Source organism: Mytilus californianus, unplaced genomic scaffold (assembly GCF_021869535.1).
Source record: "Mytilus californianus isolate M0D057914Y unplaced genomic scaffold, xbMytCali1.0.p SCAF_7, whole genome shotgun sequence".
Classification (NCBI taxonomy): Eukaryota; Metazoa; Mollusca; class Bivalvia; order Mytilida; family Mytilidae; genus Mytilus; species Mytilus californianus.
This window is the reverse complement of record NW_026262723.1, coordinates 41,691,167-41,719,163: the sequence shown is the minus strand read 5'-3', so window position 1 is coordinate 41,719,163 and position 27,997 is coordinate 41,691,167. Positions and strand designations below refer to the sequence as shown.

At 32.4% G+C, this 27,997-nt stretch overlaps 1 protein-coding gene and 1 long non-coding RNA gene across 3 annotated transcripts in view; both read right to left on the bottom strand.

Annotated features, from left to right (window-relative positions):
• Positions 1-6: 6 nt before the first annotated feature.
• Positions 7-27,997, bottom strand: part of LOC127709491 (uncharacterized) — a 194,807-nt gene continuing 166,816 nt past the window's right edge. The window contains exon 2 of the long non-coding RNA XR_007985686.1: positions 7-1,813. This is a non-coding gene — a long non-coding RNA (uncharacterized LOC127709491). The remainder of the gene's footprint in view (positions 1,814-27,997) is intronic.
• On the bottom strand, positions 1,412-27,993 carry LOC127709461 (ATPase family AAA domain-containing protein 5-like). 2 transcript variants are annotated; one of them, XM_052215043.1, is made up of 18 exons: positions 27,906-27,993; positions 25,059-25,132; positions 22,888-23,076; positions 17,031-18,586; positions 16,345-16,399; positions 15,142-15,355; positions 14,652-14,855; positions 13,782-14,161; positions 12,857-13,004; positions 11,674-11,865; positions 11,019-11,201; positions 10,134-10,294; positions 9,418-9,550; positions 7,836-8,146; positions 7,026-7,184; positions 5,432-6,567; positions 4,358-4,516; positions 1,412-3,125 (listed from the first exon to the last, which is right to left on the bottom strand). In XM_052215043.1, exons 2-18 carry the CDS (start codon positions 25,107-25,109, stop codon positions 3,047-3,049), a joined length of 5,310 nt encoding a protein of 1,769 aa, XP_052071003.1. In that variant the 5' UTR covers positions 25,110-25,132; positions 27,906-27,993; the 3' UTR covers positions 1,412-3,046. The 2 variants fall into 2 exon arrangements, with proteins under 2 accessions (XP_052071003.1, XP_052071004.1); XM_052215044.1 differs by having other exon boundaries at positions 17,031-18,568.

Sequence of the window (27,997 nt, the reverse complement as noted above, 5' to 3'; positions counted from 1 at the left end):
TACATGTATAGTTTACATATTTATTTCGTCACAGATGATATTACAATAAATAAATACTCAAGAAAATATTATTATACAAATTTCATGCATTAAGAATATGAATTCTGTTTTATGAAGACAACATAAAAATTTGCATAAAAATCAGTTTTTAAAATCACGGTCACAAAACCATTTTCTGTTACATAAAAATCATATATATTTTACATCACTTTCTATCATAATATTATCAAAATATCAAAATCCCAAATTTTTTGTCTAGACATGAAACATTTCCGCTTTAGTTATTTGCAGGATTAAAATGTCATAGATATTTTTGTGGCTTAAAAATTCAAAAACTTGATTTGAAATCCTTCTGGAGGGTTCAGGCTGAATAACATAAATATGTTTTGTTTTAAATGCAATGTGCAATAGTGTTTAATAGGCCAATATATGTGCACATTAATAGTCTTATCACTGGTAAACAGCTCCTTCAAATATATTATTGTAATTAAAATGATCAAGAAAGAGAGACTAAGTTTAAATCAATTTCCTTGGAACAAATAAAATTGTACATTCACATTTTTTATATTCAAGAGAGAGACATTTTGATCCATCACATAGAGATAACATACAAATGTTGAGAGCTTTTCAAAAATTATGTACAAAAAAAACATATTTAGTGTGCAGACTTACATGTTCCCAGGATGGTCTTGAGCAGTTGATCAAATTGATCCATATTCTGTAAAAACTTTTATTACCATTGGTGTCAAGCAACAAATTTTAATATTTAGTTTTCTCTAATTGTGGTTTCATAGATCTATACAAAAAATATATTATCCAGTTCTATATGCATCAATGCATGTCAAGGTGACCTGATTTATTTACATGTCTATGGGAAACAATTTGTAAAGGCCTTGTACAGTTACTAGTAGATTTCTTTGTAAAAGTTTTATGGATCAAATCTGAACTTTAATAAAAAAAAAATTTGTAAAGGGAGCCTGTGTCTAGCCTGTTATTGCTACTGTCATATGTGAAGCGTAATGTAGACAGACAGCCGAAAACTGAGTCCATTCATCAGTAAAATCCAGAAAATATAAAAAACTAGAGGCTCTCAAGAGCCTGTGTCGCTCACCTGTACTTACTGATGCTTTGGAAATCATGTAAAATAAGGTTAAAATCATAATTCATAGTATTAGATATTAGATATTATAATGATATCTAAGATAATAACAAAAAAATGCAAAATTTTTGTAAAATTATTAACTCAGGGGCAGAAACCCAACAACGGGTTGTCGGATTTGTCTGAAAATTTCAGGGCAGATAAATCTAAATCTGATGAACATTTGTGCCACCTGTCAGATTTGCTCTAAATGCTTCAGTTTCAGAGATATAAACCAAAAACTGCATTTTACCCCTATGTTCTATTTTTAACTAAGTCGGCCATGATGGTTGAAAGGCGGGGTCATCGGACAAATTTTTTAAACTAGATACCCTAATAATGATTATGGCCAAGTATGGTTAAATTTGTCTCTGTAGTTTCAGAGAAGAAGATTTTTGTAAAAGATTACAAACATTTACGAAAAATTGTTAAAAATTGACTATTAAGGGCAATAACTCCTAAAGGGGTCGACTGACAATTTTGGTCATGACAACTTATTTGTAGATCTTACTTTGCTGAACATTATTGCTGTTTACAGTTTATCTCTATCTATAATAATATTCAAGATAATAACCAAAAACTGCAAAATTTCCTTAAAATTACCAATTCAGGGGCAGCAACCCAACAACAGGTTGTCAGATTTGTCTGAAAATTTCAGGGCAGATAGATCTTGACCTGATAATCAGTTTTACCCCTATGTCAGATTTACTCTAAATGCTTTGGTTTCAGAGATATAAGCCAAAATCTACATTTTACCCCTATGTTCTTTTTTTAGCCATGGCGGCCATCTTGGTTGGTTGGCAGGGTCGAAGGACACATTTTTTAAATTAGATACCCCAATGATGATTGTGGCCAAGTTTGGTCAAATTTGGCCCGGTAGTTTCAGAGGAGAAGATTTTTGTAAAAGTTAACGACGACGGACGACGACAGACCCTTTGGACCAGGTGAGCTAAAAATGGAATGCAACTTAGATCAAATACTACCCAATTACTTAATATACCAAAGGCAAGAACAAACACATTTAGAAGATCTTTTTCATATTCTGGCCCAACTTTATGGAATAAACTACCAGAAGCACTAAGACACATGTCAAACATAAATACTTTTAAAACAAACTGCTTTAAGTTTTTACTTGATAATCCAGGAATTATTTAAATGATTATGTATCAATTTTGATTATGTTTTCTTATGTTTATCTTTGTTATGAAGAAATTGTGTGATGCATTGTGAGTGGTGTGAGGGCCTCAAGGGAGAATAGTGTTTGTACTAATTGAGCATACCCTCTAGAAATAAAGATTATTATTATTATTATTATAAAAGTTTACTTTAAAAAGTACTATTCTTGAATGGGCTTATTGCTGCTTAGTCTTCCCCTAAACACTAACCTTAGCAGTCATTCATCCAAGAAATTTAGGTCAAATTGACTAGATTTTTATATGGACCTGTGAAAGCTAAGAGATATTCAATGATAAAAGACTTTCTTCTATTATTTTTTGCTGTTTTCAAATGGATGTCATTGCAAATTTAACCGGATAGATGAACAAACCAAATTAACCTACGAATGAAATGCACTGAATGATAGGAACAAAATGATAATACTACTAAATATTTTGGTAAAAAAATCTAACCTTACTATAGAAGAATCAGACAAACCTTTCCTTCATATTTTCATGAAATAAAGAAATATCGAAGAAAAAGTTCAACATAAATCACTGCTTTAATTTAGAAATTGATAGTTTACCAGTCTAATGTATTGGGGGAAAAATGTCAAACACTAGATAGAAATCAGTTTTTCTACATGTATATCACATTCATAAACTTCAATATGTACTTCAGACATACTGATAAATATTAATTCAAAGAAAATGAAATAGATAAAATATCATAAATCAGTCAAGAGTCCACTGTTCATTGAAAACTTGTAAACATGACATCCAGAGTTGTGTCTTTAAAATTCAATCCAATGTTGTCAAAATAATGATGAAATCTGAAAATACAAAAGATAATGATAGTGAATTTGTGTTTTATGTCCATCATCAATAATAACATGCATATGATGACGATGTTGGATTGATGTTTAACATCCAGTGGCAATTATTACAGGCACATGACGACAGTGTTGGATTGATGTTTATTATTACAGGCACATGATGACGATGTCGGATTGATGTTTAACATCCAGTGGCAATTATTACAGGGATATGACGACAATGTTGGATTGATGTTTAACATCCAGTGGCAATTATTACAGGGATATGACGACAATGTTGGAGTGATGTTTAACATCCAGTGGCAATTATTACAGGGATATGACAACAATGTTGGATTGATGTTTAACATCCAGTGGCAATTATTACAGGGATATGACGACGATGTTGGATTGATGTTTAACATCCAGTGGCAATTATTACAGGGATATGACGAGAATGTTGGATTGATGTTTAACATCCAGTGGCAATTATTACAGGGATATGATGACTATGATGAATTGATGTTTAGCATCCAGTGGCAATGATTACAGGCATATGATGACGATGATGAATTGGTAATTAACATCCAGTGGCAAATATTACATGCATATCTTGGCGATAACATGTTAATGAGATATGAATGTAACCCTGCTTTGTACTAGAACCAACACCCTGAGCCATATTTTTAATGTGCTAGTTCACAAGGCAACAGTCTGCAGTAAAACACATTATTCGGACTCACAGGCGACTCTTTTTCTAAATGCTATGTGTAGCGAGAAGCAGCAAATACCAATTTTAAGTGTTTTCTTTAATCCTGCTGTGTATCAACCCCACAAACTCCCACACCTGAAGGTGCGAACTACAACATTCTTATATTTTGCATGTTAATTGATCCAAGAAATACTTAGTTGTAAGATTTTTTGTTTACACACCGTACACTTAACTTCATTTTATACTATAATGTATGTTAGCCATTTTACAAAGAACTACATCATTCACCATATTCATGAAATGCGCTAACACATATACATACCGGTAATCATTTTGAATATTTAAATCAGCACACCAAAAGACAACTATTTATGTAAAATAAATTTAGACATAAGTTAATTTTCTCCTTGATAGGCTTTATGCCTAGTGTGAAAACAATTAACATTTTGGGTGATCCACTTCACATGCATCCATTTCCTACTTTAATAATTTAACTAGTCTGACGCCAAGAGGAAGAAAACTTTTACAAATAACTTACCGTCTTTTAATTTTCGCCATTTCCCTGAGTTTTTCTGATTTACTGATTTCTCTGAGAGTAGGCATGTAGTCCATGACAACAGATCTCTGATGACATCTGACTGCCAAGGGGAGGTTACTCATAACATTATTACTGGCTTTCTTCAGGACTAGATTTTTACTGAAAAGAAAAGTAAGATTTTCATTTACTATAAATAAATATTATTAAACTGGTAAAAAATGTTCAGACTTATTATTTGTGATATGTAAATCATAATTAACTAAAAAAAATGAGTTCTGTTCTAAACCATCAGAAAGATATTAATTTTCAAAATGTGTAAGGAGACACGATTACTGCCAAATTATTATAGTTCTAGGAAAACGATCAAAATCTGACATTATGTTTAGATATAACCAAAGAAACAACTGTCAAATTTCTAAATTTCTTCTGTTCCAATATGTCTCATTTTTTTGGGCTCAAATTTCGGTTTTTCTAGCAGAATATTTAGAGTTCACTTAACGAGTCCTTTAAAGAGGGACATATATTTCCCTTCCCACTTGGGGAAAACCAGGATATCCTATCTATTGCACATTGGTATATTAAGATCTAAAATTGTGTTTCAATAAAGTGTGCAACAGGATTTTCAGTGACATAGATGGTTCCTTATTGACAGAGTGGTCTAATTAGTCCAACTACTGTACCACTAGCCTGTCAACACTGAGGTTGAGTTTGAACATGCATGTGGCAAGTGCACTTGACTCCAATCTTAATTGACTAGGATTATCACTTTATCTGATTAAGGTCATGGTTTTCTCCTGCTTCCTATGCCAATAAAAACTGACCGCCACAAAATAGCCAATAAAGCTGAAAGTGGCATTAAACATCAATAAATTGATGAAAAAACAACAAAATGAAATAATGGTTTCATTTCAACAAGCACATTTTAATATTAAAATCTAACAACATATCAAGTTTTTATGTAATAGAGGTTGTGATAACAAATAGGTTTCTGAGCAGATTAACGTGTCTTAGGCCAAAGGGCAATATTCTGGGATAGTATATAAAAGGTATCCTAAAATTTAATATCAAACTAACCTATTACTGGCCCTGTTGACTAGAACTCCTTGTGACTGACTCCCTGCAGAAGGTATACTAACTGATTCTATGTGCTGTCCTTTTAAAGTGTCCTGTAAATGTCTCTGATTTGTACACAATTTGTATAGTGCTCTAACTTCTATCTCTGAACACAAATTATCCTTGTCAATATACTCTAATGAACTTGTAATATCTGTGTCATGAAGGCATCGTTTACTGTGTAAAATAAAACTATTTGACGATTCAGGCACTTCTGAACCTATCGTCACTGAATCGATGAAAGACATGTTGTCATAAAATTCTGTTAATTGATCTAGTGATCTTATAATTGCTACTTTTTCTTCCTTGGTTTCTTCTGTTTTTGTTTCTTCCAGAGACTCTTCTCTTGGTTCGTCTAAGATCCCATCATTTGAAGCCTCACTATCATACAAATCAAATGTTTTTATTCTTTTTAATTGAGTTTTCTTTTCCTTAATTTTAGTTTTTATAGATGGAGGTGTCGTCTGCCGACTCTTAGGCATGGGTAACAGATCAATGTATGTATTGTAAACAATATTATACATTAATTTCCTGTATTGATCACATGCTTCTGTTACCACAGTGACAAGGTCATCTCTTTGACCTTTCACAAGCTGCTTCAGTAAATTCATAATTCCCTCTGATCCCCCTAAACTGAGCCCCAAAGAACTATTCAAGCATGACAAATGAACTGAGGACTGCAATGCTGCTTCAGGTTTCACTGTAGATTCCTTTGGCAGAGGAAATGTTTGGGCACTACTTGATGATTCATCATCGCTAATCAGAGGTCGTTTCCTTTTGTTCACGACAGGTTTAATGACGACAAAGTCATCATCATCATCAAACCTGGATTTTGAATCCCCGGATATGCTTGAAGGTTTTATAGCCTCTTGTGAGCATGTGTCCTCACTCAGAGGAAGTGGCTTCAATTTGACAGGGGAGATAATTTTCTGGACTGCCTGTAATGTGCCACCTCCTGATTCTATCCAGTATTGTAATGCCAGCAAGCATCGACGGATATCTCCTGATAAAACTTTTACAAGAGTCATGATTTCTTCAGAGTTTGTCCTTATACTCTCCGCCAAACATATCAACTGTAAATACACTGTTGTTTGTTTCTGAAAGTAGAATTTTAAATTAAACAATATTCTATACATTTTGATAACATTAACTGTACTAATATAACTGCACCAGATGCACTTTTATCCAATAAATGTCCCTTCAGTGATGCTTGTGGCCAAAATATTTGAAAATTCAGCACTTCTTCTACAATTGGTCTTTCCAAATGGATAGAACTCCCCAAAGGATATTTCTTAGTCCAAAAGCCAATTCAAGTCACTTTTACACGATTAAGAATTTTTGCGGGTATTGCGACTGGGCTAGTGTCACAATAATAAGAACTCACACTCTGATATATGATACATATCTCTGTATGCAGATTTTCCTAAAATCACAATAATTAATCTCATATTTTTGTCAATTCTTCTGAAATTGCAATAATTGCACACAATAATTTCTGAATTTACAGTATTCTTGTGGATGTATTTCAATTTTAATACTGATGAGATATACTTACCATGGATGGTGTTTTGAATAAAAACTGTTCATATCTTCCCTCAAACTTAGAAGACAATGTAACATCGTTTGTAGTGAGGACAATAGGAATCTTAGTTGAATTCATAAATGTCTGAATAGCTGACCAAAATCCCTTGTCTTCTTCAAACACAACATCAACCTGAAAAAATATATTTTGGCGATTAATATAAATATAAGAAGATGTGGTATGATTGCCAATGAGACAACTCTCCACTAGAGACCAAATGACATAGATGTTTAGTATAGTTTCAACAGGTCTTCCAAATTATTTACTATAAATAGATGTCCATTCTACACAACTCAATGAAATTACCCAAAAAAAAATGTTCACAAAATACAAATAAACAGCAGTGCCATAATTGGCCGTCCCAATTAATTGGACCATATTTCTATAACTCCAGAATAACAGAAATCAAAACATAAAAAAAAAAACAACATCAACCTGGTATAATTGGCTGTAATTATGTAGCTTCTAAGAAATACTTATTTTTTATTTTTTCAAAATTTAATGCATGTACTTATTATTTAATTTATCATAAAGCTTAATAACAAATTTCAGGAAGCTCCCCTTCCATTGGAGAAAAAAGTAAAATAACAAAAATACCGAACTCCAAGGAAAATTTTAATCGGAAAGTCCCGTATCAAATGGCAAAATCAAAAGCTCAAACGAGTTTGAGCAGGGGTATAATCATACAAAAATTTCAGGGAAATAACTGATCATTTGCACAGTTTTAACAAAATCTTGGTCATCCAATAACATTTTCACAGTTCTGTTAAAATATATACTAACATCTTCAAACAGTATGAGAGATGTGCTGGATAAATTCAGTCCTTGGTTAGTTGCAGCAGTCTGATTTGAAGTGGTAGGAATTAAGCCATCAAACTTTACTCCTTTCTCATCTTTTCCTTTCTTCTTTTTAGGTGTTTTCTCTGCATCACTTTCTTCCAAGTCCCTTTTTCTTTTTCTTCTGTTCTTACTATCATTTGACTTTTTGGACTTTTCAATTTCTACTTGTATAGAATTTGTTGTTTTGTTGAAGAAATTAGCAAAGGAAGTTGGCACATTCTTCTCTGGTTTCTTTCTAGGAGAAGGTTTATTACCTGTAATTAAATCATTTCAATTACTTGAAATTTTGTTTTGAAAAAAATCCTTCCATTTTCTAAATTTTTAAAACATTAAAAATTCTAATTGGCATATACCCTAATTGACAAAAAAAAATCAAGAAAATTGTATATTCTGGTTTAAAATTATTTCCTAAGTTGGTATTTTTTCATAGAAAAATAGTTGGAATCTAATTAAAAGCGTTTCTTTTTCAAAGGGACATAACACATATATAGTAGCTACATCACAGTATAACTCCCCTCCATCTGTATCCAATAGTCTATTGCAACTTAGTGAAACACAGTCTCAACAAGCGTATTAAATGCAATAAACTGGAAATATATCTTAAATGAATAGAAAGATATATTAAACTGACAACTATATGCATAATCTGAATTATTCAAGAACACTTAATATGATTATTGTTTCCATTTCAGGAACTGCAAATTCAATGCTTCACTTGGGGGTACCTTTTTCTTTGTTTTTAATTTTTAATTTAGGCATTGTTTCAATTTCAAACACTTGCTATAATGAAACATGGATATCTGATTCTGCATACAAAACTATATGAAATTTATATCGTGTTGAACACATGAATTAGTACCAATAATACTTCACTTTTTTTTTTTTATCTTTCGGGGCCGGAATGGATAGAGCCATAAGTAGGGTTATTTAGCATGAGGCATCAAAAGAGGACTTCCCTTTCTATTTTAGGCAAGCTGTAATACTGTTTATCTTACCTCCTATAGATTTCTGGGGATATGATTGGTTAAAGGACTACAGGTGGTGACTACATATATTTGATATAGGGTGTCCTAAAAAATATGGGGTTAGTTTCCATATGGGGTTAGTAAGGAGTTACTGCCCTTTCAAAACAAAAAAGAAATCTGAAAGATTTCAACAGACGAAGAAATTGATAATGAACGATTGAAATAAATTCATAAAACAAATTTAAAGCTAACAAGTTGTTATTGTTGGCATTTGTTTTGTGTATAAACAAATGGAAGAAGATTCTTAATACTAAGTATTGAAGACTTAATCACTTTGATAGGCCGCTAGTCTAAATACCACATGTGAAGATAGTCTGTAAGATAAATTCGTTACATGGTGTGCTAGTGACCTAATACGATATATATGGGTCAGTACATTCCATATGGGGATTCGAGCTTCGTTCTCACCCCATATGGTATGTACTGACCCCATATATATCGTATTAGGTCACTAACACACCATGTAACTAATAATACATGTATATACATAATCTTTTTACCTTGTGTGAATATAGAAGCTGGACCTGCATCGCCATGTTTGTTATGAGACACCCTATGTGATTGTGTAGCTTCCTGTAACTGTGTTAATATTCTTTTCCCATTCCTTATTGAAGATGCATTCACTTCAAAAACCTGCAACATTAAATAGCTTTAATTCTTTTTTATTATACAAAGGACAATGGAAAAAAAACTCAATGTTATTCAAAAGCTGAAGATGAAGAGTTGGTTCCTTTCAAGTTCTGAAGTAATAAAAGAAAAATATGTCAGAGGACAGGAATGCACCTGCTCAAGCTTTGCAATTTTCCAAGTTTTAAAGGGGAATAACTCTAGAAAAGTAGATGACTCACTGCCCAAATTTGAACTCTGTCCGCGTGTTGTGGTTCTTAGCATTATGTATGAGTTTCATAAAATTTGGATGCGACAAACTTAAGTTAGAGTGGGGAAAGAAAATGAGACAGACGGACGGCCAGAAGGTCAAAGGTAACACTTAATGCCTCCTTTGCCTACGGCGGGGGCATAAAAAATACAAATGAGTCATACTGATCATAGAGAAATATATTAGTACTTTACATCTTATCTTAAAAGTGTATGCTTATATCTTAAAGTAGAAGTAACTAGTTTAATTGCAAATCTAATGATCTGAATAAATTTAACTGACTTTTAATCAATATTTCCAGGCTTTATTTTATGCTTATTTCTTCTTTTGTTTACTTACTTTAAATCCAATCTCCTGTGCCAGGGCATACACTGTGGTAGATTTGCCTATACCTGTAGGACCCATTAACATGACAGTATTGCACAGTTTATCTTCTTCTTCTTCACTGCCCTCACTGTCAACATTAAAGTCACTGTCATCGTCTGCCCACCAATCATCCTCTGTCAATCAAATTGGTACTAGTTATCAAAAAAACTCAGGGCTGTTCCAGAAAATACTATGTGACTCCCCCCCCCCCCCCAGGGACCGCACTTTTTTTTAACCCCCACCACCCACAGAAATAAAAATAAATTAGAACAACACTCCCTTTGCGTTTTGGTATTTTCTGGAACAGCCTTCAAGGAGAACCATTTGTAATAATATTGAAGGTTTGTTTTGAAAGTGACAATAGTTTACTTTCCTTTGGCAGATTGAACAGATGATACCTTATCTTATCCAAAACAGTAGCATATTGGTTTTAGTGGTTAAAAAGACATGTTGGAAAATAACCATAGTTAGTTTATGTCCTGCTATTACAAACTATTTTGGAAATTTCCCTATTTAGATTTTTTTTGCAATTAAGTTCTGTTGATGTTATAGTAAAATAACTTTATATCATTCCATTTCATATTATTTGCAATAAAGTTCTGCTGATGTAATATTTAAATAATTTTTGAACTGTTTATCATTTCAATTTTGTTTATAAAGATCTTTTAATTACTATCTAACCCTAAACATTTCAGATAATTTGTCCACAAGATCCATATTTTTACATAAGGAAGCACAACTATGTAATGCTGCTTTTGTTGGATATCTGTGTAATATCTAAACCAAGATCCCATGAAAAATACATTTTTCTGGAATACACAACAACCAGTTCCCATGAATATCTAAAAGTCTACAAACCTTTCTCTTTTGTCCTATTTTTCGATTCTTTCATCGCTAACTTTTTCATCTTCTTTGCTTCTTTATCCACTTTATGTTTCCATTCTATCAGCCAAGTTTTCAGTTTCTTGACATTATTAGAATTACCCACTATTTCCGATGAGTGTGTTGGTTGATACTTATCTGTCCATGGCACTACTATTGCTGAAATATTAATACAATAATATTAGGTTTTTATCTTTCGTGAAATTTCAGTCTCTGTGGATATGTGGATATAGCAATTATAGGTCATGGTGAGATCTTCAACATTGAGAAAAACCCATATTGTGTAGTCACTATAACAGGCCCAGATATGAAAAATGAAAAACAATTCAAATGTAAAAATTAACAGCCTAATTTATAACGATACAATTTACGAGAAAAAAAAAATAACATACATGAGCCAAGGACAACCATGCATGGAAGATAGAAAATGTGAAAAGATCTACAACTTTTTTTCTCTTTCTGAGTTTGAAAATAATTACATGTATATTCCATATTAGAGATACTGCATATAAGATCATTCTTAGCATTTGAAGTGACTTAAACTTTTAATATGGTATCAGTGTTTCAATCTGCAAAGTTTTGAATGCACTTCACGAAAAGCTTTGACAATTACAAGAAAATTAATTCATACCTATTTCCTGTTTATTGTCTCCAGAACTGGTTTCCTCAATAACTGGTTCTGGACTCCCTAAATCTATTACTTCCATGACTTCGTCTTTCTTTTTGAGACGGAGACTTCTCCTCTTAGTTTTCTTTTTAACTTCCTTCCCTGTATCAGCTGATTCATCTTTCTTTGATTTGCTATCTTTTTGTTCCTCAATATCTATAAAATAAAATATATAATTAATTAAACCAGACAAGATTTGTTCTAATAGCTACTGCCATTTGCTATCTTTTTGCTCCTCAATATCTATAAAATAAAATATATAATTAATTAAACCAGACAACAGATTTGTTCTAATAGCTACTGCCTGCAATTTCCTGTCATTTATTTTGTTTTAAAAAAAATAAGGAAAGCTAAGGTCTATTTAAGGATTTAAAATACAAGCATTCCAAAGAGCAGTATTCATTTTATTCTTTGAAGCATCACTTTTAAATTTTTTTTTTTTAAATTTTCATATGATATTACAGAAGTAATAGAAGAATATGTCCATGGGACACAGATGCCCTGCTTGTAAATATGCAACATTCAATGTTCTAATTCAAACCTACTGAAACTTAGCGACATTTATTTCTGTATGTTGAGTGTGCAAAACAGCAAATTTAGCAATTTTTCATCTATAAAGGGGCATAACACAAGAACAGTATAAGTAACACCACCCAAAATTGAATTTGATCTGTGTTTGGTGGTAATCAGTATTGTTTACAAGTTTTAGAACATTTGGTTGTGGTTAAGTTCAGTAAATTTAGAGTGTAGAAACTGCAAATTTGCCAATTTTTCCATTTAAAAAGGACATAACTCGACGACAAAGGTGACGCCACCCATATTTAAACTTGATCTGTGTTTTGTGGAAATAAGCATTGTGTATAACTTTCATAACATTTGTTAGAGAGAAATCAAAGTCAGAGAACGGAAACTAATTTTGGGACATATTGACGGACGAACGTACAGAAGAACAAGGGTAAAACTTAATGCCCCCTTCATAAAAATACTATCTAACAGCACTTATCTTTCATCTTGAAATAACTTCATGAAAAGAAGAGTGCTCTTAAAATTTTCTTTTATACTTGATAAATGCTTTACAATGGACTCTAATTCCTAGTACCAGGATCTGGGTTAGTTGAGCTAAACTAAGCATTCTGATCACACTAACCATATGTCATTTCAGCATCCTGATCTTCTTTCTTTTCCTTCAGTAATTTGTACATTTTATCAACATTATAACTAGGACTGACTCGTTGAATTTCTTTTAATAATGGTTCTTCAAGACTGCCTTCCACTTTTGAATGTTGTTTAAAAAGCTGAAAAAATAATGTTATTTCTCAATTATGTGATTGAATTATTCAATATTTATCAGATATTTGAATCTCCTTTCATTAAAAATAAACAATTCCTGGTTCTTATATGAAAGAGTATTCATAACAAACAATTTACACTTTTGCTTTGGATCAATGATTAAACATTTATGACAACTAAATACAAATTCCTTCCACATTCAAATCAAGTTAAGAGTATCTCCATGACAGGTATGCTATAACACATCTTTAAAATTTTAAAAAACATTTCTCATACAATTTGTTCCACTAACACTTGAAACTTAATTAGTTTTATAATGGTCTGCCTACAACTTTTTACCTTCAAATGGCGAAAGAAATTATTGTTTTTTATCAACATTCACAAACAAAAGCAATTTAAATGTCCATAATACACAGATGCCCCACTGGCACTATCATTTTCTATGTTCAGTGGACCGTGAAATTGGGGTCATAACTCTTAATTTGGCGTTTAAATTAATAGAAAGATCATATCATAGGGAACATGTGTACTAAGTTTCAAGTTGATTGGACTTCAACTTCATCAAAAACTACCTTGACCAAAAACTTTAACCTGAAGCGGGACAAGACGAACAGACCGAAAAATATAATGCCTAGGTGGGGCATAAAAAATCCTGCCCTGAACCTATCAGGTCACTTCTATCACATGTTAATGGTTTAAAGACCTTAATTTGTAGTTTTCAAATTTTTGTACTCAGGCTTGGGGAAAAATATTTCAACTGTTAATGATATAAGTTGCAATACCTTTATTTTAGATAAATCACACATATTCTTGTCTTTCTCCAGTAAGCCATGATTCCAATAAGTTTGTATAACTCCTGTATTATCAGTTTCTTCACATTTCTTAATCTTAAGCTGAACACTTGCTAAATTCCATATATCAATTCCAGATTTTCCAACAATGTCTTCCGTCTGCTGCACATGCTTAATGGCAGGAAAGGGAGGTAAATCAGAGAGAATGACAGTTGCGCTTGCAGCTATTGTTTGTTTCTTTAAAGCTTCAGGTACACCACTCATCAGAAATTCTCGTCTCTGTCTTTCTTGCTCTGGATCCAGAACAGGTTTCTTTGGTTCCTCAACTTTTTCACCAGCTTTCTTCTTCATAAATATTGGAGCAAGTTTTCCTGCAAAAACAGAAATTTACCTTATTTATTTCTAAAACTGGTTGATATTTATAGTGGGAGGCACTCAAATTAATGAATTGTTGGTGGTCGCATTTTGTTAAGAGTTTTATAAGAATTAAAAGTAAAATGAAAGTTTTATATAATGGGTGGTTGGGGTTTAAACTTCATTTTATGGTCCAAAAGTTTAAATATTTTAAAAACTTTTGTAAAAAAAAATTCAATGTATATGTGAACATTCTAAAAAGTTTGAAGGCTCTATGTCAAAAACTACTTAAACCAAAAATTTGAAAGACATGAGGATCCTGTTGTATGCCCGTCTGACAAATAAGCGTTAAAAAAATACCTCGGAGATATTCATAAACTCACGATCAGAAGTCTATTAAAATAATTTATCAGCTTAACCATAGATCTTTTCAAAATAAAGTCTGCTTTGCCCTTACGAGATTTTATATGGATCTGTGATCCTTTTGACATTTGACAGTTAAAATACCTGAAGGCTTCTTAGGTGTGCCTTTACTTGTAGTTTTGTTCTGTAGTGGGGTTTTAGGTGTTGATGGTTTTCTGCCTTTCCTAGGAGTACTCAGGTCTTTCTGTTTCTTCTTCTTTCCTTTGTTATCTTCATCATCATCTATAATCATGATTTCATCATCATCATTGTCATCTTGTGACTCCTCCCTAGATACATGAAATTTATCTGCAAAATAAAAATCAATGTATTGATTCTATGTTGCTGTAACATAAAAAAAAACAATAGAAAATTGAAGCTTGCAATCCCTGAAGCAATTTTGGGTGGTCTATTATGGTCTTTGAGCACCAAACATTTAATATTTTTGGCTTACCAAACTTTTGATCTAAATCCTACTTGATGAAGGTCATTCATGAAACTTGTGTTGAGCATACGGAAATTGTTACAAATTTTATTACCAGGATATGGTGCAAATGGCAATTTATTAAGATATCAGGAAGGGATTGTACTTTACCTGATAGTCTTGAACTTCTTCTCCTGCTAGAATTTTCATTTTTATTCTCAACTGGCTTTCTTTTTTCTGCAGCACTTTCTTTTAACTTTGACCCCTTCTTTTTGTTCTTTTCAATGGCATGTTTAATCTGTAGCTTCAGCTCTGGTGACTTTCCAGCTTTTGTTTTCTTTGCTTTCTCTAATAGTTTTTGTGCTCTGGTTTGTTTAATATTTGACTGGAAGAATAATCACATAAACATACATGTTAATAAAACGAAATTCAATGATAATTACTTATAATATCTTTGTTAGAACCATTTAGGAACTGTTGATTTGAGTTTTTTAACTCAATTTTTAAAATAAGCCTTTAACATTGCAACCATGAATAATATTTGATTGTTTCTATTAAGATATAAGAACTGATAAAAACATTATGTACTGTTAGCTATTATACCCGGCTACATGTTGTTGATTATATGTCATGTAAATTTCTTATACATGTATATGGGCACTCATACCACATCTTCTTATTTCTATATACGACATTATAAAGATCAAAGATTTTGGCAACAGGAAGTAGTACTTCTCATGCAAAAAACTGTCTCAATGTATGGTATAACAAGATAAAGCTTAGTGTCATCCATATAAAAGAATAAATCATTAAAAGTTATTAGAATATGACAGAAGTAGTATATCTCATATTCTATGGGTAAATGAAACATGGATGCTTAAATAATTATAGTCTACACCAAATATCCATTGTTTATGGAAATGAATCAGAAAACGTATGAGTTGTCAACATTCACCAGAAAAGTATCTCCTGACAACATCTTTTTACAACCTCTGTCACATGCAACTAAAACAATGCTCTTCAGTCTCAAGCTGTGTATTGAATAATTTCTGCAGGGATACCGTTCTGAGGGTTCGATGGAATATGTATTTGTACCACAAATTTGATTTTTTTTTAGAAAAATAATTGCGCATGTATATTAACTTTTATATATATGTTTTGGTATAGCCATCTTTCCTTGGAAGATAAACAGGAAGGGCTTTAAATATTAATCAAAGGTGTGCAGCTCGTAAATGGACATTGACAAAGTCTGGGAAATCTCGTTTTATTAATACAAGACATTATCAGTTTGATTTGCCCACATCCAGAAAAAAATTGTAAAGAAGTGCTGTTGAAAGGTATATGGCTTCTGTAGGACTGTCATTTGACACTTACCTTTGGTTTTAATGAAAAAGAAGCTTCATCTGTACTACTGCCACTTTTGTTGCATCTGAAATCAATAACAGGTGAGGTTTAAAGATAGTAACACTAATAAAAAAACATGCAGTTTATACACAAAAAGAAAATTTTGATATAAATACTTAATATATGTAGTTTGAACTTACTGCCACATTCAGGAAGCAATTAGATGAAATAAAAAATATAAATGCCGTCTTGAATGTCTTGAAGCAAATTTGAAATTTTGTTGATTTTCATATTTCACACATTTGCTGTTTATAAAAATGACTCAATTGATCTATACATCTCTGCACCTATCAAATATTTCCTCTTTTAACAAACTAGTTCCTCTTTTAACAAACTAGTAAGTTGTAAATAAAATATATTCAATCAAGAAGACTCCAATGGCAACTTGTCACAAAGGGTTTCGGATTAATACTGCTAATGCACCTCAAACTGAGGAATTCAACTATTAATAGATAGAAAAAAAATCTGTATGCATTGCTATTGTACATGATGCTTTTTTAGCAATTGACTGAGCTTAACCATTTGTGCTTTTTTGAAGAACAGAAGACAGTACAATTTAGATGTAAAAACTTATTTTATCTAAATGTGTGTTATTTTATTACAATTTTGAACAGATTAATTTGTCAATTCAATGTATATTGAAAGGGAAACATCACCTTGTAAGCCTCATCCTGATTGGTGTTCTATTTTTAGTATCAATACTGATCATATCAACTTTGTATTTCTTCTTCTTCCTCAACGATCGTCTCTTCTGTGTTGCTTTATCATCATAAACTTCAATTGTATCTTCACTTTTTTCTACACCGTCTTCCAAAACCGACACATTACTTAATTCATGTTTTGAACCATCTGATGCATTTTTCTTAATTTTGTTTGTACTGCCTGGTGGTCTTCCTCGACCTTTTGTACTACCTGGTGTTTTTTCTCCCCCTATTGTACTACTTGGTGGCCTCCCTTGACCTCTCTTTACTGGTGTACTTTTGGACAAAGGTGATTCACATGTCATCTCCTCAGGTACTGATTTACGAATTCTCGTTTTATGTGAAGGTTTACTTGACATTTGAAATCCACCTTTAACAAAGCTAAGTGTTGCTTGAGAAGTTTTATGAGATCCTGATTGGATATTATCGCTTTGAAGAAATGCTTTTTTCCTATCCAGTGCCTCTTTTGTTTCTGTTGCATCTACAGTGATGCTATCATCCGAAATTTCTACTGTTTCTGTCAATTTCTGATTCAAAGACTTTCTGGCAGATTTCACTGGTTTGTCTTTCTGCTTTATACTCCTTTTCTTTGCTGGACTTTCAACTTTAACAACTTCAGAACTGAGTATTTCAATTTCATTCAGTGTTGAATCACTTTCTGCAGAAGCACATACTTTCGTCTTTTCAGATTTATTTCCCTTGGTAATTTTAGGTGGTGTAGGTTCTGAATGTATGTCAGCTTTAGTAGTTAATGTTTTGGGACTATTCTGCGTACTGATAGATTGTTTGGGAGCTGGTCCTGACAGTTTGGTAAAAAAAGATGTTATGCTGGGATAATTTTCATCACAGGATGAATCATGTTTACTATCCTCAGCAGCAACCGCCTCCTCTGATTTATCATTGTCACCATCAGCTTCCACTTCTGATTCTCCAACACCATTTCCAGTCAATGTCTCTGATTGTTTACAGTCATTAACGATCATTGTTTCAGTTTCTGTTTTATCAGTTATTATTTCATTTCCCTTTTCTTCAGATTTATTCTCCAATGACTTTAGAAAGTCTAGGTAACTTATTCCTGAATTTTCATCTTCATTTTGTTCAGACTTTCTAGCATTATCCTTATTTGTCTTTGTACTTTCATCAGTAATTTTCTCCTGCTTATCTTTTGATAATTTTTCATCCTTGTCTTTAGCCTTTTTCCTCTTCTGAGTCTCTTTGTGTACTTCCTTTTTCTGTATTTTTTCAATAATATCTTTCTCAACATTTTTTTTCTTTGTTTTTGAAATGTCTTTTGTTTTACTTTCAGCATTTTCTTTTAAAGCCTCATTATTTGCTTTTAGAGACTTTTTTGTGCCCTTCTTTTTTTCTGTCTTTTTAATTTTAGTGAGAGAATCCTGACCTTCAAACTCAGAAATTGATGAATTGAGTGAAGATATATTGATTTCCACCTTCTGATTTTGTTCTTTACTATTAATGCCATTCTGAAACCCATTCTGTAAGTATAAAATAAACTGAAAAGAAATTTTATTTCAACTAAATTTATAGATAACAAGAGGCTCTCAAGAGCCTGAATCGCTCACCTGTATTTCAGAGGAGAAGATTTTTAAATGTTAGCAAACTTGATGAACAAATTGTGAAAAATTGTCTTTAAAGGGCAATAACTCCTTAAAGGGTCAATTGACAATTTTGGTCATAATAACTTTTTTGTAGATCTTACTTTGCTGAACATTATTGCTGCTTACAGTTTATATATATCTATTATTATATTCAAAAGAATAACAAAAAACTGCAAAATTTTGTTAAAACTACCAATTCGGTGGCAGCAACCCAACAATGGGTTGTTTGATTCGTCTGATAATTTCAGGGCCGATAGATCTTGACCAATTAAACAATTTTACCCGATGTCACATTTGCTCTAAAAGATTTAGTTTTTGAGATATAAGCCAAAAACTGCATTTGACCCTTATGTTCTATTTTTAGCCATGGCAGCCATGTTTGTTGATGGATACAAACTTCGGATACAATTTATAAACAAGATACCCTAAGGAACATTTATTTAAGTTTGAAGGTAATTGGCCCAGTAGTTTCAGAGGAGAAGATTTTTAAATGTTAGCAAACTTGCATACCTGCCAACTTTTGAAAGTCCCCATGGGGGTTTTAGTGCGTGACAACAATTCTTTGCGACATATTTTGCGAGTGCTGTTTTGTGGTCTAGAAAAATTAAGTGTCATATTTGTATGATGAGCTTACAAGCCTTTTTCTTAAGTTTATTAGCATGATTCTAGTTATTATTAATATATCAGTAGAAAAGATGAATCTGTAGCTAGAAGACCAGGATTTATTTTCTTGTGTTAGAATATTAAATGATTGTTGACGTTTAAAATTTAAAATTATGCACAAAGAAGGACTTTTATCAGGTTGGGAACAACACCCCAAATGAGGGGTAACCCCTCAATGTAAGGACATTAAAAACCAATTTTAAGTACAAATGAGCATATATCTATATTATTTGAAGAAACTTTTCCTAAAGAATTATACATCTATCTGGTATTATATGGTCAAAACATGTCCAAGAATTTTGTAATGTTCCTGGATTTTTATCTTCTTTATCATGTTTATTATTAAAAATAATTGGACCCCTCATTTAGAAAAGACTTTAAAGTTGTTCCAAATATAATGAATTTTCCCACTTTTAAGTTAAAAAAATCTAAATTTTTCTTTTTTCTTTTTTACAACATTAAATGACTCCTTGTCTTAATGTCTTGGGGACAGTCCCTCATTTAAGGGATATATCCCTCATTTGGGATTTTGTTCCGAACCTGTTTGTTTGGTCCTTGTGAAAAATGAAGTACAAAATGTATAGTACATTGTACTTCAATTGATTTGCCCCATTTGGTAATTTAATTGAATACAAAAATGACATATGATATGTTACAGCAAGTGTAATGACAATAAATTAGTGAATAAACTACTATTTATTATCTTTATGGTAGTACTGCATCATTGAATTTTGTCAATCAGCCATGCTTTTATTCTTAAGCTGTTTAAGAACCTCCTTGCAGATGAAAATTAACCTTCCATGTTCACGATTTTACAATTCTGACTTACACACAGAGGAATACCCTACAACACAAGTTCAAAATCTAGCATGTTAGAATAATCTTAAGAGAAAACGTTTTTGATTGGCTTATTAATTTGATCATGAGAAACACAGAATTTGATTGGCTGATCGTGATTGTCTTCCCTTGGGAACAGTTCAATATCGGGAACCATCATATTTTTCGTGTAGATTTTCACAAAATCGTGTTTTAGAGGTTTTTTCACGATCCCGATCGTGCAATCGTGACAAAGGGTTAAAATCGTGTAGTACACGCCTAAATCGTGAAAGTTGGCAGGTATGAACTTGAACAAATTGTGTAAAATTGTCTTTAAAAGGCAATTACTCCTTAAGGGGTCAATTGACAATTATGGTCATCTTAACTTTTTTGTAGATCTTACTTTGCTGAACATTATTGCTGCTTACAGTTTATATATATCTATAATAATATTCAAAATAATAACAAAAACTGCCAAATTTTGTTAAAACTACCAATTCGGTGGCAGCAACCCAACAATGGGTTGTTTGATTCATCTGAAAATTTCAGAGCTGATAGATCTTGACCAACTGAACAATTTTACCCCAGTCAGATTTGCTCTAAAAGCTTTAGTTTTTGAGATATAAGCCAAAAACTGCATTTGACCCCTATGTTCTATTTTTAGCCATGGCGGCCATGTTTGTCGATGGATCAAAACTTTGGATACAATTTATAAACTAGATACCCTAAGGAACATTTAGTTAACGTTTGAAGGTATTTGGCCAAGTAGTTTAGAGGAGAAGATTTTTTAAATAGTTTACGACGACGACGACGGACGCCAAGTGATGGCATAAGCTCACATGGGGCCCTTTGGGCCCCGATGAGCTAAAAATAACTGCATAAATCTTCATACTTTTTGAAACAGGGCTCACACTCCTGGTAAACATGGGTTCAGAAATCCCTTTCCTGACTGCAAAATTGGAATTATGATGCCTGACAGTTGCCTTCGTTGTTTTCTGTATTGATCAGAAAGTGAGCATTTAAAATAACACCATTCATAGCTTATTTCCTATTTATTTTTTAGGATTTTTTTGTTAATATAAACAAACGGAGATGTAGGGATACATCAATACCATAGCAACCTAATGATAAAAACAACCAAGACATCTAGAGGGAAACATACAGCATGGAATGTTTCTCCAGCAACAGAAAAAAAATGGTTTTATTCTGTTATTACGCTTTTATTTAACCCAAACTGAAACCTTTCAACTACTGATTACAAAAGAATGTACTATTGAAATAGAGATTTGTCTTGGCCTGTATGTATTTGGAATAGTAAAATGCAAATGGTGAAAATCAAAAGGACAAAACTTTAATATGTAAAATATGTACAACATTTAGTCAATGAACCTTGACTGACGGTGCAGTGACAAGCCTGCTAAGTCTCGCTTTTGCAACATTGTTGAGGCAAGACAAAAACCAACAAATGTGGCACAATGTCATGCTCTCACTATTACATTAGTAGAGTGAGTCCTGTGATCATAAATGTGTTTAGTTGTTTCTTCTTGACAAGGCACCTAAAATAATAGGATTTTTTTACTAATTAATAAATAATAAAAGAATGTTCCAATGTCCCCCGTGTTGCACATATCTTTTCTATCCAAGGTACAAGGGCCATTACTAAAAAAAGACCCACTTTTTTTTGTTCTTTAAATCTTTTCTATAAATATCTTAGAGAAATGAAGGCTTCAGAGCAAAAACAATGCAATTTTCGTTACAACTAATATTTCCAAGGGGCATAACTCGTTAAAAATATTTCATCAGCACTTATTTTCAAAAGTGTCAAAGACATTGCTGATATAAACCTATGATATAAGTTTCATAAAATTCTTGCAAGAATTGTACACAGGAGATTCTGTCTGAGACATTGATAATATAAACCTATAATATAATTTCATAAAAATCTGGGAATTGTACACGAAATCGCTCACAAGGCAATTTTCCATATAATTAATATTTTTAAGGGGCATAACTCTTTTAGAAATAATTGATCAGAAGTGATTTTCGAATTCATCAAAGACATTGCTGATATAAATATATGATAAGTTTCATAAAAATCTAGCAAGGATTGTACACATGATAGCAAAAACAATGCAATTTTCCATATAATTAATGTTTCTAAGGGGCATAACTCTTTTATAAATAATTGATCAGCACTGATTTTCAAACTCGTCCAAGACATTGCTGATATAAACCTATGATATAAGTTTCATAAAATTCTGGCAAGAATTGTACACGTGAGAGCGCTAACGATGCAATTTTCATTATAATTAATGTTTCCAAGGGGCATAAATCTTTTAAAAATAATTGATCGACACCAATTTTCTAACTTGTCCAAGACATTGCCAATATAAACCTATGATATAAGTTTCATAAAAATCTTGCAAGAATTGTACAAATGAGAGAGCTAACGATGCAATTTTCTATATAATTAATGTTTCCAATGGGCTTAACTCTTTCAAAAATAATTGATCAACACTGATTTTCGAACTTGTCCAAGACATTGCTGATATAATCCTATGATATATAAGTTTCATAAAAATCGGGCAATAATTGTACAAGTGAGAGCGCTAACAAGACCGGACGGACAGTATTTCTATGTCCCCCGCAACGTGTTGCGCTGGGGACAATAACTGTATGTACCAAATAATTTACAAAGAAGTCAATAATTTAAATACCACTTTTCCATTTGCTTTTTCTGTTTTAGTTTTACTGGACACGGTGTCTGTACTTTCTTTTTGTTTAGGAGCTTGTTTGCCAAAGTAACTCAATAAATTTTTAGGCTTTTCATCTGGTTTGGTAGGTGATTTGAAGAATTCTAGTATTGACCTTTGTGGAGATGCAATTTCTTCCAACTTGGATTCCTTCTGCAATTAGAACATTAACAAATCAGAGAAAAAATAAACCAATACTTAGGAGTCATTATTATTCTTGTGATACATGAATTAATTTTAACAGATTTCATGGGAAAAGGTGATCCAAGATTATAAATTTCCTATAGGCTTGTATACAGAATTTGTAAAACTACGAAATCAAGTATCCACGAAAATGCAAGTTTTTCTCAATCCTTGAAAACAGTAACAATGAAATAATTATCCACAGCATGAACATATTAAAGATGGATCAACTTCATTTTTCAGGAATGTTGGCACTATATACTTTGTGATTAACCGATGTGCTAGTATGCCAATATCAGATGACTGATTCAGAGGAATATATAACAGGTTCAAAATACAATTTAATATAAATATTTTTATCTGTAATGCACAAAAGAAAAGTAGAGAACAAATGATTCTGGAACACCTGATTTTATCTGGTTGCTTTATCTTTGGTTTTCGGTGTTATATTTTGTTTACTGCTATTTGTTTTTTCTCTTTCTTCAACATACAATTTTTAATTCAATCTTAGTATAGTATTACTGTAATCAAGCTTGTATAGTTCGCACTGGTACATAGTCTGCACCCCCTTCTCCCCACGAAATTTCAGGTAAAAAAAACTTTTTGTAACTGTTAGAAAAGGTCTAATGAAACTCCAGTAATTTCAAATCGTGCATGGTTGTTTGCGGTATTTTCTTGGAAAAACCTGTTTTCCATCATCAAACAGAAGCTAAAACTGCTTGTAAATGATTCTAGAACACTTCAGGATTGTTAAAATAAGTCTAAATCACACAAAAAACAATTTAGAAACTTGTGTATGTTTAAACCGGAAGTTTGAATAGCATGTGTAAAAGAAGAAAAAAAAAGGTGAGTGTCGAAATCCGTACATCATAGGACTTTGAAAGTAAAACAGTTCCATCTTCATGTAAAACAGTGTTTAATATATCTATTACATTAATGTTTGAAGGGTTTTAAGCTAATATAAAACATATTTGTCAGTATGAAACACGGAAAGGGAACGGATAATAACCAATTACGTTTTGTAATTTACACATCATAAGCTGGTTTACGGTTGTCTTTTTTACTTTTTTTATATCGTTTCATTCAAGCAGATACCAGTTTATTTTAATCAATGCATTGAAAAGAAACAAGAAATTTGTAATGAAGTGTTTAACTTTAAATTTATCAGTTTTAATTTGATATTGAATAAAAATAACATATTAATATGGATTAGGTAAAATTATTAGTTTGAAAAATGATAAGAGCGCCCTCTACAATATCAATAACAAACATGGCGGAATGTAAACAAACCACCTCACGATTTTTTTTTTCTCTTATTTCTTGCTTATTGTACTCTTATAGTCCGCACCCCTTCTGGCAGGTTCAATTTTGGAGAATAAAACCGCGGACTATACAAGCCTTTTAACGGTATATTTTAAAGAAACTCTGGCACACGAGATAAAATGTAGTGGTGAAATAAAATCACTTTGGAGACTGATAATATCTCACAAGGCCATATATACTTAAGCTTGGCCCAAAAATAAAAAGTAGAATTGTTTGATATTTCCAACCCACCCAAAAAATTTTATGACACAAATCCTTTCAATTTTTTTTTCAATTTTTTTTCAAGCTCTTACGTCAATTTCCTGTCTAAAACAAGTAACTTAGGCTGCTGGCCAAAAAACGAAAAAAAAAAAATCCCTACCGACCTACCAACCAAACCCTACAAAGCATGGGTTTGCAACATCAAACAAAGAATTTGTTAAGGGTGGCCTTGTTTCCTGCATCCTGGCAGATCACATAAGGCAGCTACAAGGTCATGAAGGTAAAGTTATTCTATTCTTTTCTATATTTACTTAGAAAACATGTACATAAAAAAATGGTCTGGACTTAAAATGGTGCTTATACAAAAATGTCTTTATTGGTGCTTAATCAAAACTGTCCATAAAAAATTTTTTCCTCTTAAATCTTACATCTTCCTCTGTTCCTTTTTCTTCTTCCATTTCCATAACAATACCTGGCATGTTTTCATCTAATGGTTTAACATCTACAAAAAAAAAATTATAATGAAATGCACATTTTAAAAAAAATTTGACCTCAAGATGCCTTTTAGTTATCCACATCACTGGGTTGTAGTCTCATTGATAAATATCTTCACATCTCTTTTTAATCACCATAAAGTAACATTAATCCCCCTTTTGTGACTTTTTACACAATTTTTTTGTAAAATCTGATGGTTTCCCTGTATTCTTATTTTTAAAAGTCTATAGAATAAACGGGAGAAATATAATTTCAGGTTCTTAAGACCATGTATCTTGAATGACATCTGTGCATAATATCAATCAATCCATTATCATGATAATCAGAACACTAGAATTATGTTTTTCCAGTAAAAAGCTATAAAGATCAACAGAAAAGGATATTCAGTGGAAGGAAAATAATCTAGGAATAGACATATTTACTCTTTTAGGTATTTAGTTGAATTTGCTTCAATGACTCTAGATCTGTCACTGAAAAACCTTCTGGCTTCATGCAAGGATCACTTTTCAGTTATAATGTCAAATGATTAAAATTGTGACTCAAAATTTTGTATGGAATTGTTCACTTTAAGTAAAGGCAGACAAATTTGCATAAAGTGTCACTACGTCTATAATTGTAACATTACAGCAAATATATGGCAAGTTTCAATTATTAACTGCCGGTTTTCTACCCTTGTGGGCACTGGATAATAGGGTACACACAATTATATTTTTAGAAATGTACATAGATGAAAATGTGCTATATATATATATCTGACCTGTAGACAAGTCCATTTGATATTAAACAGGTTGGGAAGGATCCTCATAAATGGATACTATCACAATTAATGGGTATTATACCCAAAACAGGGCATCAATTTACAGTGATAAAAAATTGAATTGTGTATTTCATCATAATTGATATCATGGCACAAACATTCACATAAATTGCAATATTTTCCCCTTTTGGACCATTGTTCAAACAAGAACTGATTAATGGCCTCCAAAAATCCTTTTTTAAAGACTATTAACTTTTACCCAGATGATATTTCGGTCATGGTGTTTTGGGGTAAAATGTTGTCATTTATGTGAATGTTTGCACCATGACATCAAATATCTTGAAATCCGAAGTTTAAATTTTTATCCATGAAAATTGGTACTTGTTTTGGGGTATAATATCTAGACTATCTAGAAATTGACAATGATGGTCGGTTGAAAACAAAACTTTACGACAAAAGAGATGATTTCAGCTTCCCAATTGTGAAGTTGCCATTTCTATGTAGCATCATTTCAACAGCACCTGCAAATGGAGTATATACATGTACCTCCCTATTAATACGATATTCCAAGGCTTGTATTTCCTATCATGATTTCCTTGATAGATGGTTGCTGCTTACAAGGAAGCTATTTAACTAAGAGTTCTGAATGGTGAAGCTGAAATCATCCCATCGTAAATTTTACCAACACCATCACTAGTTGGTTGACCGTTACGGAATATCTGTTTCACAGATGACAACAGATATGTTCCAACTGTCGCAAAGACTAAACTTAACTCTTTTTCTCCAGGGGCCAGCTGGGCCCCCAAAATATTTTTTTCAAAAAAAGGTTGTGTGTGGTAACTTTATAATATTTGAATTACATATATCATAAGATTTGACAGTACTGAATTGAGAACATTTCCCGCCAAAATCATCTCCCTTCAATTTGAACTTCCTGTTGACAAAATAGCTGGCTGTTTCCATAAAACATTAAAAGGGGTATACATGTGTCAAATCTAGACTTCGCATCGAAAACTTAGTTGTACGACTGTGTTTTGGATATTAAAATGACCTTACTGGTTTCCGGAAATCCTCCATTCCATTTTCCTGCTTTAATTAGACAACCGGGTTTCCGTTTGAGAACAGTTTTTGTTTATATCGTGGGGGAAAGGATAGACATGGGATTCAATGCAAAATATTTTCGGTCGCCAGCTGGGCAATCAGGATGATAAATATATTTGCCCAGCCGAAAATCTGGTCGCATTGGGCATGTTGGGCGACTGTTATTAATCCCTGTTGTCGTAACTACATTCCAGTCCCCTTTTCCAAGAATGTGACCTACCGAATAAGACTTAAACAGAGTTTCTACTAAAAAGAGCAACACGATAGGTGCCACATGTGGAGCAGATCTGCTTACTCTTCCGGAGCACCTGAGATCACCCTCCATTTTTGGTGGGGTTTGTGTTGCTCAGTCTTTGGTTTTGTATGTTGTGTTTTGTGTACTTTTGTTTGTGTGTTTGTCTTTTTCTCTTTTTTTATTAGCCATGGTGTTGTCAGTTTATTTTCGACTTTAGTTTGGTATCTTTCACCTCTCTTTTTAGAGGACCTGCTTCTGATCAATGAATGACCATCACATCGAACTGTCTTTGGTTATAAATTTGTCAGATGCAGATCCAGGATTTTGAAAAGGGGTTTTGGGCAAATTAGGCAACGCTTAGAGTGGGGGAAAAGACTATGAATGAACAATATCTGAAGCTCAATAATGGGGGTATGCCCCCTACCCGTCCTAAATCCGCCTCTGATTGTTAAATTGTGTTGTACTTGTTTAGTGTTATTCATATGTTGTTCTGGCCTGAGACTACTATAACTGTGTTATAGTAGTCTCTATATAAACTGTGATAAGTAGTCTCAGTTCTGGCGGAATCGCACTTGTCAAAAAAAATTATAATGGTTCTAAAAGAAATTTTACTATGGATAGGTAAATCTTGAATTGTGAATTATGTTGCATTAGTATGCTGTAACTTTTGATATATTTTAAAATTACATGTGTTGTGTAACCCTATTTTTTGCTTCAAAATGTTTCCTTTTTGTTGTTTATTTTCTGGCGGGATGGCGGGAAGTTGAATTCTTAACGCA

Bases quoted from the DNA above. Each gene is read 5' to 3' on its own strand.
- LOC127709461 (XM_052215043.1), bottom strand. From the start codon at position 25,109: ATGCCAGGTATTGTTATGGAAATGGAAGAAGAAAAAGGAACAGAGGAA. The intron at 15,356-16,344 runs GTAAGTGTCAAA...TTATTCTTCCAG, and splicing joins CTTTTTCATTAAAACCAAAG to TCAAATATTAAACAAACCAG. The intron at 14,162-14,651 runs GTATTTTAACTG...CTGTTTTTGCAG, and splicing joins CACACCTAAGAAGCCTTCAG to GAAAACTTGCTCCAATATTT.